We start from the raw sequence: 15,110 nt of genomic DNA on the forward strand, positions 1-15,110 counted from the left end.
TTTTATAAATATATAATAATTATTATAATTATTATATAAATATATAAATTAAAACACACATTTTTTTTAATTTTTTTGTAAATACATAATGATTATTATAAATATATAAATATATAAATAAAAAATTATAACTCATTTTGTAAGTGAAATTATTTTAATTTTTTTAATTAAAATTATTTTAAATTTTAAAATATGAATCAGAATAAAAATATATAATAATTATTATTCATAACTAATAAATTATATCAAAATATATAATTATTATTATTTATTACTCATAAATTATATCAAATTTATAATATATAAATTAATTCATATCTTAAAATTAATTTTTGGAATTTTTAGATTTTTTTTGTTTTTTCGGAGATGCATCTCCGAATTAATCAAAATCCTAATTTTTGGGATTTTTTCGGAAATGCACTTCCGAAGTCTGAAAAAATTTAGAAAAAAAAATATTTCGGAAATGCATTTCCGAAGCAGGCGTAAAATAGGATTTTCGCTGGGGGTGACCCCCTAGGGAGGTGGGTAAAGAAAAAACCTTTAGAAATCATTAGAGCTAATAAGTGGTTACATGAGTTTTAACATTTTCAAACCATTCTTGTTCAACAATCTCCTCAATTTTTTAAAATGACAAATATGAATAATTTTAACATTTTGAGAGATGATAAAATATCACATAGGGTCACACCAAAAGGCTACCTTTGAGACTATATATATATATATATATATATATATATATATATATATATATATATATATATATATATATATATATATATATATATATATGATGATGATGATGATGATAATTTGAAATAAAATGCTATGTGAAAATAATTTTTGTGATAAGTACGGTCTCTTAAAAACATATTTGCAAAGGATAATCATTTTTAATGCAACCAAAGTAAATTATGTAGTGTTATAATTTAGAGTAGTCTGCGGGGGAGTCTGTCCTTTCCAAGTCGTTCTTTTATTAATTCGAGCATCCTTCGTGCAAATGTACTGTCCGTCCATAACACGTGATCGTGTATGGATCATACTGGGTCAGGAGACGTTACATAACAAGGTGTGAAAATAAACTACACCTTCTAGATTTCAGGGAATCAACCACCCATTCCCGTGGTGGTTAATATATTTTAGGGAGACTTGGTTTATACCCCTAGGCTATTAACACATTAGTATCATCATACTGAAGGACAACTAATAACTTAGACAAATATTCATATACACTAACTTCTTGTCTCATGCGAGCTAGCTCTCAATACCCTAACAATCTTAAAGCCTCTGACAACCCTTATCAATTAAGGATTGTCAAACATTTGTACTTTTAGCGAGTATAATTGGCATTCACCGTGGGTCCCGGTAAAAATAACATGGGCGACACATATACAATCAACTCACAAATTGCTTTCACCATCATCTCACGAGGATGCTCAAGTAAAGTTCTAAGAAGACCAACAACACCACCACTGTAGATTTCGCATAAGGAGGAGAGTGTAGCTCCTCCTAGAAAAGATATGCCTAACAGGTGTTAACAATAAATATTACACCCATACATGCCCTCAACGTCTCTAGTAGGGACGAGGAGCCTAAAATTATATTTTGAGAGAAGAGGCTATGGGCGTACTCCCCCACAACAACAATATCATGGTCATTACGATTCAACATTTCAATTGGGATGTGAATCGGGTGTTAATGGACCATGGGAGCTCTACAGAAATTGTGTTATGGAGAACCTTCTAGGGGCTCCAAATGGATCCTAGTTAGGGTACAACCAAATTTAAATGGATCTCATAGACCCTCTCACGACGAAGTTCATGTCCAACCATGGTAATTATTATTACAATGTCATGTCATTTGGGATCAAGAACGTCGATGCCACCTATCAACGACTCATGGACGTGGTGTTCTCAAAGAAGATAGGACATAATATGGAGTTTTACATTGATGACATGATCTTAAAGACTTCATAAGGAGGACGTAATGCACCATACTTAGAATATATATTGGGATCATTCAAGAATTAAAACATGCGTCTGAATCCAACCAAGTGCTCATTCAACACATAAGCGAGAAAGTTATTAGGTTTCATGCTCACCAAATAGGGAATAGAGGTGAACCCATATAAATTCCAACTCATCATTGACACGAGAAGCCTCTCCAATGTCAAGGAGGTTTAGCTTCTAATCGTGTGCTTAGCCGCCTTATCTCATCTTCTTCTAGCTACTTAGTGAGGGATACCACGTTGATCTCCATCTCATTCTATTTTTCTTTATCCTTCTAGTCACGATGCAAATATTTATGTATCCTTCGTGATCTAGATAGGCATGTTCTTATCATCATCGTCTCATCATGAAGATCGCGATACTTCAATTTAAGGTGGAACGAGGAGGCCACCGTGTCCATCATTTTTGTGAAAAGTTTGCCCAAGATGTAGTTGTAGACATTTATAAAAGGAATTATTAGGAATTATAGTTCGAACTCCCTAATGTATCTCCCTTCTCCCAAAATATTCATCAACTAAATATACCCCCAAAGGTAACTTACAATCCCATTAAAGACTTATAGGTAGGAGCCCTCATATGACCACAACTTCTCCCTTTTTAGTTCAAGTTTTTCAAAAAGCTTAGTGAACATAATCTTGCAAAAGCTTCCTCCATCAACGGGGATCTTGGACACATCAAAGTTGGCCATGGTTGCCGTTATCACCAAGGGGAAAATCTCATTTTGAGTTCCACATACCTTTTCACTGTTATGGAATCCGAGGATAGGCCTTATTAGCTTCCCGCCAGGAATCATTCTCCCACCTTCTTGATTATCATTAACTCAGAGATCCTTCTCTTCATAGTCCTTTGAAAGGTTTTTCTCTCTCTTGGAAGGCCTTTACTAATGGAAGAATATATTTCATTTCCCTTTTTGATCATTCTCTTCCTCGTTACTAATATATTTCTTTCCTTTGGCTCCCCTCACAGTCTCGAAAGTTTTCTTGGGGAATTTTTTTCGGGCGAGAGTATTGTTTTTTCTTTGGGGATTCATCCCGCCCCCTGTGATCTCTCTTTTGGCCTTAATCATCACTTCAGCCTCTTTCTAGGATATCCCCACTGAGTCGTTCCTTTATGATATGTTCTTTAATTGTATCCTTTTAGTGGACGCATTCACTAGTGTTATAGCCCTGACTTTTGTAAAAATGAAAGTATTTTGACTAATCTGTGCTAGTTGACTCTCTCACTAGTTAAGGGTTTTTGATCCTGACTTCTTTGAAATTAAGTATTTGCACATGTCTTCGTAATTTCTCCCTTCATTTATTAAGAGGAGTGTATGCATAAAATCTGGCTTGGGTCCCCGGACTCTGTTGTTTCTATGACGGTTACTGTGTTTTTCAGGCCTCTAACCATTTCCAAGGTTTCTCGTTCCAAGATCATCTATTTGGTTAAGAGCTTTTCCTCGTAGTTGATATAGGGTCAGGCCACTGGCCACTCAAGCTACAAGCTCCTTCCAGCCCTATGTTTTTCTCGAAACATGCAATCTGACCTTAGTCCTTTTTTGAATATCCAATACTTTAATCCATCTTTATACCTTCCATTTCCACTTTTACCTATGTAAATCCGTCAATATACTCCCACAGGGTTTATTTCTTCTTCTACGTCATCTGGCCGTGTACGACCATAATAATGGATTGTCACTTTCGAGCAACGAACTAAGCAGTGAGCATGTCACATAGTTCCTTCCATGCATATATGCTCCTGTCTAGGAGAATTTTAAATCAAGTCATAACAACTCCCTTAAGGCTTAATGCAAAGAGTTTGCATTTCACAACTCCTTGGGCGTGTTAGTAATCCAATATGTTGTCCACATGCTCGACATGTTTTTTCAGATCCATGGTATCGTCGTAACTTTATTGATTTAAGGGCTTCTTAAGGGACCTTGGAATCGTGTTGTTAATAATGCGTATGGGGAGTAGGTTCCTCTTTTGCTCAGAGGTAGGTGTATATGCGCCACACCTTCCATTTCTATGGGAGTGGTGTGTTGGAAAGCTACAAGGACGACGATCTTGCAGTGGAGTAAGATTGCCAATTATCCCTCCAGAGTCGGGTAGAGGAGTTTGATGACCTCTGTTTCGATTTCAACTTGGTGATCTTAGGATTTCTTTGTGCAGCAAAACTATCTCTATTGGATTTGACTGCGGTATGAATTATTGGTTCCCTAGTGCATGGTGTTGGTTTTCATAGGAATGCAATAGAGGATCTCTTCAATCCTGAGTAACTTGTCTGCCAAGGCTTGACAGTTTTGTTGCTATACTAAGTTATAGACAATGTCTAGCCAATGGGCAACTTCTTACATGCCTAGGTTAGCTTGCAGTTGCTGAAAATTTGAGAGAATATCTTGTCAAGGTACTAATGATTGTGATTAAGGTTGCTTCAAAGGTTGACCTTGGCAAAGCCGTTACAAAGGGTGGAAAAATGGAAGGGCTTTAAACATTTCTTGGTAAAATATTTGAGGAACGACATCTTGTTGTTCATGAATTGATAGAGATTACTAAAACTGAATCATCTTTTTTCAGAGGAAGAGGTGGAGCCTTGTTAGCTTCACCGACCGCAACATCAATGTGACGTTGAACGAATAATCTAGTAATTTTCGATGTCACCATGGCTTTACGAGTTCGATATATGATCTGTTCTAGAAAGAGATCTGTGCTTTGTGTGAAGAAAACCAATGATCTGAATCTTCAGTGAATAAACGATAACTTTTTGTGGAGAAATGACGTGAATCAACAGTCAAATCCCACAAACGATGCAACTGTTCCATCTTGGAACTAGAGATAGGTGACGAAGTGATGAAATAGAGCTCAAATGCGACAGGTCTATCTTCTTGTGCGGTAGACTGAACTTTTGGTGCGATGGAGAAGGGAGAATCTACAAGGTTAGCACACCAACACCTAAGTTTGTGAATGAATGAAAAACACTTTGAGAGTGAAAATGGATTTAATACCTGAAACAACATAAATATATCATTATATAGTTTGAGCGGTTAAAATCGTCTACACGGTTAAAATATGCATTATATGTGGTTTTGGTTAAAAGAATGTAGGAAGAACTACTTGGCCAAAATTATAATATGCATTATATGTGGTTTTGGTTAAAAGATGTCTAGTTCTATCCCACTTGAATGTTTGAAGTGGATCATTATTAACAAAATGAATGAATCATGGGCAGCTTAAAAAATGATAGATGGTGACATTTCTAGTGCTATTAATTGAATTTTACATATCTTCATCTTTTGTTGTTTACTTATATTTTTTTCTGTCTCTTAATTAGCTTGACTTAAAGACTCCGACGGAGTCTACACATCAATACGATTGAAGTTTGAAGATTCAAATCACGTGTAGACGTGTTTCTGAACATGGTCAAAGCATTCTAGTAGCCTACAAAGTCACGACTATAATAATTTGGCACACGTTATTTGATATTTGAACGTACCAATAATAATTTTCAAATTTGTTAATTCCTGTGATTGCTCGCTGAGTTTATGTAAGTGGGTTATTGATTAATGAATTCGCTATTATGTTGACGGTCGGATTCATTTGTCATATTCAAAAATTTACATATCATTTTTTTTTTCTTTCAATTTCTGATAACCAAATTCCAATTAATGTTTCCATTCTAAAATTTATCACATCTACATCGAAGACAAAAATTATAATATATTTTTAGTGTTGTGATGGTTAATCTATTTAAATAGTGTAAATTTGAGATATACTAGATTTTAGTTAGTCACGAGCTATTAAAATATAAAAATAATTATAAATATTACTATCGATGTTTTTTTTTACTCTCACATATATTAATAAATATAATAAATATTTTTTGAAAAAGAAATTATAAAAAATATTTGCAAAATTATTCGTATCATACATTAATGGTATGAAAAAATAAATCGAATAATCTAAAAATAGAAAAATAGAAAAAATTTAAAAATGTAATCGAAATAATAATAATAATAATTCATTGATATTATAAAATGACTTTTAATTTAATAAAAAGGTACACACTTTGATCTAAGGTTCAGTTCATATCAAATTCACTCCGCTTCCACTTGACCTAAGATATACATTTTATTCACACTAAAAGTAAGATACACACTCTGATTTAAGATCCAACTCATCTCAAATTCACTCCACTTGACTTAAGATATAAAATTTGTTTACACTAAAAGTAAGGTACACACTATGGTTTCCACTTTTCAATATACTTATCTCGAATCTTGATCTGACTTGGACGTTGGAGTGCTAACTTTGAAGGCCCACTCTGTGCTACCGTATCGGAGATCAGCACCACCGATTCAAGACATCCAGTTCACCAATTGCATATATTTTTGGTTCCTAAATGGATCAATGACACCATCTCTGAAATCGACTTCTAATTCCTATGAAATTACATCATTAGACCAAACTCGATTCGAAGTCAAATCTCTACCAAAAGTAAAAAGAGCAGAAACAGTTAATTCGATAGTCATATCCAGGTTTTTGAATCCATCTCCTGAAGCTATAACGGCCACCAACTATTACCGATCGACAAATTTTACAACATCACGTCATTTAGCACTTGTACTTCGCCATATTGCCTTTTACTTGCAACGAGCACTATGGCGAATCATGTAAAAGCAACGAGCTATTGCTTATATCTTACTTAATACTTATGTGTTAAATTTGTACTCAAACATTTGTGTAATCTGCTTATTAGAAGCAACCATGTAAACACAATTTTAATTAATTTCTATTGATTGTTCTTTGAGTGAATATTCTTAGTATGTATACTCAAGTAGACTTTGACAGTTTGACTCTTCTTCAACAATCTTCAAATTTCACCAATCATAGTGTTAACCATCTCACCACTCAATCTAACTCCAATACAAGTATCATTTGCACTATTCCTCTTAATTTCACACCCAAATCTTTCATATTTGATACAAGAGCTAGTGATCATGTATGCTTCTCTCAAAACTTTTCTCATGTTTAAAAAGAGTTTCTACTATAATAGTTAAGCTTCCTAATGGATCCATTGCCACCATTGATTAGGCGGGGACTATATTTTTTTTGATAACACCTTCATTCTCACCAATATGTTATACACTCCACAATTCTCTTTCAATCTTATTATTGTCCCTAAGCTAACTCATTTTTTAGATTCTCAACTCATTTTTAATAATTCTACTTGCCTAATATAGAACTATTGCTAAAGGAAGATGATTGGTGCAGCTGATTTGAGAGGAGGACTGTATATTCTCAATCACCCTCAAGTTACAATCTCCAATACACTTTCATGTAGTGATGGTGCATGTACCAAAACTTTACTTTTAAGCATTCTACATATGTCAATTCTGTTGATCACAATCATTGTAATATTTGACATTTAAGGTTTGGACACCCTTCATTTGAAAAATTTATTGATATAAAGAAATCGTTTCCCTTTGTTCAAATTATGCAGTCAGATTTACCTTGTGATGTCTACTACTTTGCCAAACAAAAGAGACTCCTTTTTCCTAATAGCTCACATAAATCTAAGAACGATTTTGACTTAATCCATATGAATACTTGTGGACCATTGTGCATCCCTATCATCAATGGACATAGATATTTTCTTACAGTTGTAGATCATAAAAGCATATTTACATGGATTTTTATCACGAAATCTAAGAAACTCAACATCTTATTAAAGCTTTATTCTCTATGGTTCATACCTAATTCAATGCTAAATTCAAATGTCTAAGATCATATCATGGTAGTGAGCTTATCCTAAAAGATTTCTATAAGGAAACTGGTATAGTGCATCAAACCTCATGTGTTGGAACTCCTTCACAAAATGACATTGTTGACAGAAAACATCAACACATACTTGGAGTTACTAGAGCTCTCCTATTTCAAGCTCAACTTCCTAAACTTTTCTGGTCATATGTTGTTTGTCATGCCACTCACATCATTCATAGACTATCAGCACATTTCTTGCAAAACAAATCACCATTTAAAATTTTGCATCAATGCTTGCCTGATATTAACCTATTTAGAGTGTTTGGATATCTATGTTTTGCTTCAACTCTACAAGCAAATAGGAAGAAATTGGATTCTAGGTCCAAGAAATGTATGTATTTAGATCTGCAAACTCGTGTTAAAGGCCATGTTTTGTTTGATCTGCTATCCAAATAATTTTTTTTTATCTAGGGATGTTATTTTCTTTGAATCTATTTTTCCTTATAAATTACTTGATAGTACCTCAGTTCAGAGTAAATCTACATATCATACCATTCACAATCAGATTGATTATTTTGATTTTCCTTACATCCATGACTCTGAATCTCAGCCTATACCTGTTACATCCCACATTGAACCTTCAATTCCATACAGACATGATATTCCTCATTCTGAACCATCACCTTCACCTGTGATTCCTACTTCTAACACTCAACCTAACTTAAATCCTACCACTTCTTCCGACCCTTCTCAAATCAATATCCCCTCAACAAACTATAAACTTCAACCTAGAAGATCCACAAGAACCATTAAACCTCCTTCATACTTACGGAATTATCATTGCAATTTGATTGAGAATACAATCCAACCTGCTCAGTTGGTTAATGCATCAACTTCTTCTCCAAGTAAGTATCCACTATCTTCTTTCATATCTTACCATAGTATCCATACTGCTGATACCAAATACATATTCAATTTGTCATCTATTTCTGAACCTCATTCATATGATGAGGCCATTTGTGATACAAATTGGATTCAGGCTATCCAATATGAATTGGCTGCATTGCAAAATACTAACACATGGAAACTAGTTCCCTTTCCTGATCATAAGAAAACTATTGGATATAGATGGGTGTTTAAAATCAAATTACATTCTAATGGCTCTGTTGAGAATTGACTCAAGCAACATGCGAAGGTCAATGGATCATGTATTTGCTGCAAGATTTCCACATCAATCACCCTTCTCCTTTTGTGATTTCCAGTAACAACAAGTTAGCACTTCACATAGCTGCAAATCCAGTATTTCTTGAGAGAACTAAACACATTGAGATAGATTGTCATGTGGTAAGAGACAAGGTTCAATAAGCTGGAGTTCTTCACTTGCTTCCGATTGCATCAAAGGACCAAGTTGTTGATATCATTGCTAAGTCACTGCATGTAGGACCATTCAACAATCTTCAAAGCAAGCTAGGAATGATGAACATATTCTCTAGCTTAGGGGGGATGCTAAATATGAAGAATGATGGTGAAGAATATAGTTACTTACTCAACAAGTCAGCTCAATACTCTATATGATCTTTAGACTAGGTTAACAATAACTAACTTGTGTTGGTTGTTACAAGTTGTTATGAGTTAGTTAGTGGCAGTAACCAACTATAGGTGATATATAAATGGTGTGCTTGATCATTGTACAATCAAATTTGTAATTACTCATTCATGAGTAGGCAATGCAAACTTTTATTCTTCTATCATTTGTGTCTTCATTTTAGTTTCCCAAAAGTGGTTACTCTGGTGAAGTATCAAATAGTTTCTTTCTGTAACTTTCACATTGATTCACTGTGTGATATTGCTGAATAATAATTGTAGTTTCTTTCTTGTACTCAAGAAACAAACTCAGACAACATAAATGGCAAAATGAAAACAGAATAGTTTAATAGAAAAAAAAGCTTTCTTGTATCTATTACAATGTTCACTCAAACATGATTTCAATTTTCATATAGCATATTAAGAAAAATCCAAATAGACTAACTAAGCATCCATTTCACATGCCTCTTGAAATCAGCGACCACCCGAAAGAAGTGACTCAGAAATTGACACAGAAGTATGTGACATAGTCTTGTCCATTGAAGATGGATAAGACATTGGAATGTCCTCAAAACACTCTTGGTACCTAAAAGTTAATCCAGAAGAAGATAAACTAAGCAAAGACAAATCAGGCAATGGTATATCCATCTCCAAATACTGCACAACTTGCCTCATATTTGGTCTAGCCAAAGGTTCTGAATGTGAACACAACAAGCCAAGTTTCAACACCAACTCAACCTCTTCAAACACATAATATGTTCCCAAATTTACATCTTTTGCCTCAAGAATCTCACCTCTTTTCCAATACTCAAAAACAGAATCAACCAAAATTACACTCTCATTTCCCCCTATATGATAGATAGGCCTCTTGCCACAAACAACCTCTAGAACAAAAGCACCAAAAGAAAACACATCAGAAAACTTAGTGGCTTTACCTGTTCTAGTATGCTCAGGAGCTAGATACCCTACAGTTCCAACCAAATGAGTTGTGTGTGGGTCAGCACCATGATCATACAACCTTGCAAGACCAAAATCTCCCAATCTACCATTCATTTCACCATCTAATAACACATTACTAGCTTTTATGTCTCTATGAATCACAACTTGCTCCCATTCTTCATGAAGATAAAACAAACCTGAAGCAACACCTTTGATGATTCTATATCTTTGACTCCAATTCAAGCTCACATTAGGTTGGTTGTATAAATAGTTGTCTAAACTTCCATTAGACATGTAATCGTAGACCAGAAGTAACTCACCTTTTCGCCTGCAATAACCAAGAAGTGGAACAAGATTTCTATGACGAAGACGACCGATACTAACAATTTCCGCCACAAACTCCTTCATACCTTGTCTCGATTCGTGAGAAACCCTCTTCACAGCAACCTCAAGTTTGGAACCTGGCATCACACCTTTGTAGACTCTGCCAAATCCACCAACTCCCAATAATTCTTTTTCCTTGAAACCCTTTGTGGCAAAGTACAAATCTTTGAATTTAAACCTACGAGGGCCGTATTCATGCTCCCAATCTTCAAGCAATTCAGCAAACTTATTCTTTCTTTTGATGAAATAAATAACCCCTAAACTTATCATGAAAACCAAACTTAGCAAAATCAAAGGTAACCCAACAGTTAAAAGTTTGGATATTCTTCTATCACCAAGTCTTGGTAGCTTAGGAAGTTCAGAAATCACAAGGCTTTGAGCTTGACCATTAACCTTAAAACTCCAACCAAGAATATAATGAGAAGTTTGAACTGTGCCAGTAGCTGATAAAAACCCAACATACATACTATTGTGAAGAATTGGAGAAAGATCTTTGACAAATGACAACAAAGGTTGTTTTGGTTTAGCAACACTAATAGGAGCTAAAGTAACATCAATCTTCTTCTTTTCACCATCATATTCAATCCAAACCTGCATAGGATAGCCACTGAAAAGGGTCAAATTCTTCCACTGACCATTATTATCATAATATCCTGCAGGAGTTGAACTAACTGAACTTAAATCGTTGATATCAATACCAACATGGTTATCATTGATATCATTAAACTCACTGTTTACAATAGTATCAAGTTCCACTCCAAAAACATGGTTGCTACTCTTTCCGTTGTTGGATTTATTAAATAGACCAAGGTACTGGCTTGGTAGTGAATATGGTAACCCTTTTGTTGGTGAAACAACAAAAACAATTCCATGACCACTAAGAGTTGGAATATCATGTCTTATGGCAAATACAAAAGTAGTTGAGAAAGAAGACACACTTCCATTGGAAGTATTCTTGAAAACTATAGGATTTTGATAGAAAGCGTGTCCCTTTTGTTCCGTTGTATCATTGGTGAGTCTGAGTAACCCATTGGAGGTTAACTTAGCAATACCATCAAGATACAAATGAGATGATTGGAATCCATTATAGATGAAACTAACATCTTTACTTGCTACAACTGTAGCCAGAAAAAACAGCACCAGCATAAGATTGTGGAACATGACTATAGTTTGTGAATGATGTTTCTTGCGTTGTATGATATTTGCCTTAAAAGAAAGAAAACAATAAATTTCTCTAGTCTCATATGGAGCCTACTAAGAAATGTCATGGAACCTAACTTAGCTTCAAATACTATCCCATCTCTAAAAAGTGTTTTACTTAGTTTTATAAGATTTTTAAGAAAATAATTTGTTTTGTTGATTTAAGTAATAAAATTAGCTTTATTTATTAAAATATTTTTACTAATACAAGTAGAAACTCTTTAAATTAATAATGTGAGGACTGGAGATATTTATCAATTTAGAGAGTTATTAATTTATCGATAAATTAATAATTATTAATTTAAAAGTTTTTAAGTAATTATATTGTACATACTAAACAAAAACGCAAATTTGTCTATGCCTCTTAGAATTACATTGCAGCGAACGTTGAGACTCAACGTAAATTAGTATCTATTGTGTTCATATGTATTGGAAATCAATAATGACTTTTGAAGTTCGATAAATGTAAATAAAAGGAACAAATGTGTTCAATGTATTCTTAAAGGAAAACAGACAACTATTGAATCATATTTCAATAATGTGTAATATTTTTTCAGTTTCTATGAATTATTAATTTACGATTTTCTTGAGACCGAAAATTATAAAGGGATCTCTCGAAAAATTATTATCTTATTATTTTATCGAATTTTTTAATTTGTTACATTGGCCCAAGTCGGGACCGAACAAATTTATTATTTTAGAGAATTTATTAATTTAAAGAGTATTAATATAAAGAGTTTCTACTGTAGTTGTCACTGGACATATAATAAACAAGAGTATATTAATAAAAATAAAATATTTTATAAATATTATAAAATAGTAAATAACTAGGGTGTTGCAAATTTAATTGAGTAGAAAAAGATAAAATAAAGACAGCAAACACAACAATTTGTTTAAACAATTCGATCAAACGATCTAGTTTTGAGGAGAGAGAGTAGTTCTTTGATTCGCTAAACTTTTAAAAGTTGTTACAAAAGATTACAAATGAATTATAAGAAAATAGTCACTCAAGTTTTCAAGAAAAAACCATATTTTCTACCTAAGTATTTTATAATCTCTCCAACTTTCTTTATATATATGAATCACTCAAGACCAAATTGTTTACAAATGTTTCTCAATCTCCTTAAATTTCTCCAAGGATTTCCCAAATTTCAAGAGCACACTCGTAGGAATTTTTCATTGTTTCTCTAAGATTATCACTAGGATTCTCAAACCCTTTTCTCTGTCTTCAGCTCTAAGGTTATGAAGGTTGTGATAACAAGAATGCAAGAGATACATAATTATAACCGCTGAAACCCAATAGATTCATAACAAACCCAAAACTCAACCCGTTAACAAAGTGATCCAGTAACCAAAACAAAAGAGCCTAAAGCACACGAATCAAGAAAATCAGACAGGGTGGTTAGAAATCTAAACCTCTTGCGGGATGACTTGAATCAGTGATCGGTTGAGTTGCCGCCGCTGCCAATTACCCATTTCTGAATGTTGTGTCCCTTTCTCGTCAGCCACCTCCACTAGACCGCCTTACTATGGTTATGACGCCTTCTGTCTTGGAAACCATCATTAGGGCTCTTCTTCACCATTTTCTCTGTAGATGGTACGTTGCTCGACGATGCTCGAGATCAAGGATTGACCTTCTTTCATTCTCAAGTGCCTTGGTTTAATTCTTTCGCCTCTGACTATGATAATTTTCTAGAGAGTTTCATATTGGTGAAACCCGTCACTTTTAAGGCGCATATGGCCTTTTGTCCGTCTTTGGCTCTGGTGGGAAACTCCCACTCTTGTAGAAGTGGTTTTCATAAAAATTGGTCCATAGTTCATTTCTATCAGTCTATCCTTTCTTATTAATTCGGGAAAACTTCTTTGTCTCCTGAGGAAGTGATAATAAAAGATGATTTACATACCTAGTATTAAGGCCTAGGGTATGAAAAAGGATTTGGTCCTAGTGAAGTAAATTCCTTTTAACAAAATAAAAGGTGAATAGATACTCACACAATCATTAGTGTATCTAAATATTCTGAGAGACAAAATCTCTTTGGTGAAGATGAGGATTCGTGTGCCCCCCTTTTTTTAACCATGCAACTTGTAGATTTTGTAGATAACACGAATCATTTTACTTAATTGGGGAAAGCTCTGGCGCTCGCAATTGACCAGGGCCTTACAACTGGATTGTTTGTCCCGGTGTCGGCGACACTTGCTATGGCTTTTACTTCTATTCTAGAGTCTCAGATTCTTGCTATGGTGATTCCCCTGAGGGTAGTCGAAAATACTCTCTTGGCTCCTGCTCTAGAAACGGGTCAGTCGGCTATTGTCATAGTTGATTTTTCTACTCGGGGACCTTCACCTTTTCATTCCCCTACCAATAGGAGTTGGGGCGATAGTCCGTCTATTCTTGTTGAAGGAGGTTCTATCAAACGGGCTTTCTTTGTGGGGAATGACAAGTAGGATACTCATACTCCTTTCTTTTGGCTTCCTATTATTCTTCCCTTCCGAGTTCCTAGCACCCCGAAGGAGTTTACTACTGTCGGGGCTGCTGAAAACCTGGATTTTATCCGGGGTTTGTCTATGACTTACAGGTAGGACCTTTTTAGCAAGATACTTTCCGTACTTTGTTCAGGGCCGGGACCCTGGTTTCTATTTTATCTACTAGCCATGATGATGTTTTGGGCTTTGGCGAGCTTTCAAAGGAACGAGATAAGCTAAGGGAGAGGTGTAAATCCTTTGAGCGGGAAAACATCGAGGCTGAGAAGGAATTGGATGGGCTTCAGATGAATGTTAATGCTCCTAGCTCTTTTCAAAATGAGGAGGATCAACATGGTAGACCTTCCATTTTGGCTGCTCAGATAGAGAAGTTGAAGGCATCCCTTGTTGACGTCGAGAAACGCTATCATAAGGTTTCTGAAGATGCAGCTGAAGCGTGTCGGGCGTTCGAAGAGGATCAGAAAGATCTTTAGCAAAGGAAGGATGATTTTGGCGATTCCTTGAAGGGTCTCGAGATAGTGGTGGATGGTTCTCGGTAAAAATCTTGGGAATACTTCAATGGGTAGTAGAGGTTGTACGCAGAGCCCGACTTAAAATGTTGGAGCAGGATGAGTTATTTTATCCCGACCTTGCTATCACCGTTAACTAGCTCGACCCTTTAACAGAGGCTTCTAAGAAGGATACTGGAAGTAGTCCTAGATCTGAGAAGCCGAGTGCCAACGTCTGAGCGTCATTTTGCTCTTTTTCTTTGCTTTATTTGTTCTTGTAATATTTGATC

The 15,110-nt window shown here is 34.8% G+C and overlaps 1 protein-coding gene across 1 annotated transcript; it reads right to left on the reverse strand.

Moving 5' to 3' along the window:
- Window positions 1-9,487: 9,487 nt before the first annotated feature.
- On the reverse strand, window positions 9,488-11,933 carry LOC131624256 (L-type lectin-domain containing receptor kinase IV.1-like). Its single transcript, XM_058895208.1, has one exon. The coding sequence runs from the start codon at window positions 11,810-11,812 to the stop codon at window positions 9,803-9,805; it is 2,010 nt and encodes a 669-aa protein (XP_058751191.1). The 5' UTR covers window positions 11,813-11,933; the 3' UTR covers window positions 9,488-9,802.
- Window positions 11,934-15,110: the final 3,177 nt, after the last annotated feature.

Source organism: Vicia villosa, unplaced genomic scaffold, assembly GCF_029867415.1.
Source record: "Vicia villosa cultivar HV-30 ecotype Madison, WI unplaced genomic scaffold, Vvil1.0 ctg.000113F_1_1, whole genome shotgun sequence".
Lineage (NCBI taxonomy): Eukaryota > Viridiplantae > Streptophyta > Magnoliopsida > Fabales > Fabaceae > Vicia > Vicia villosa.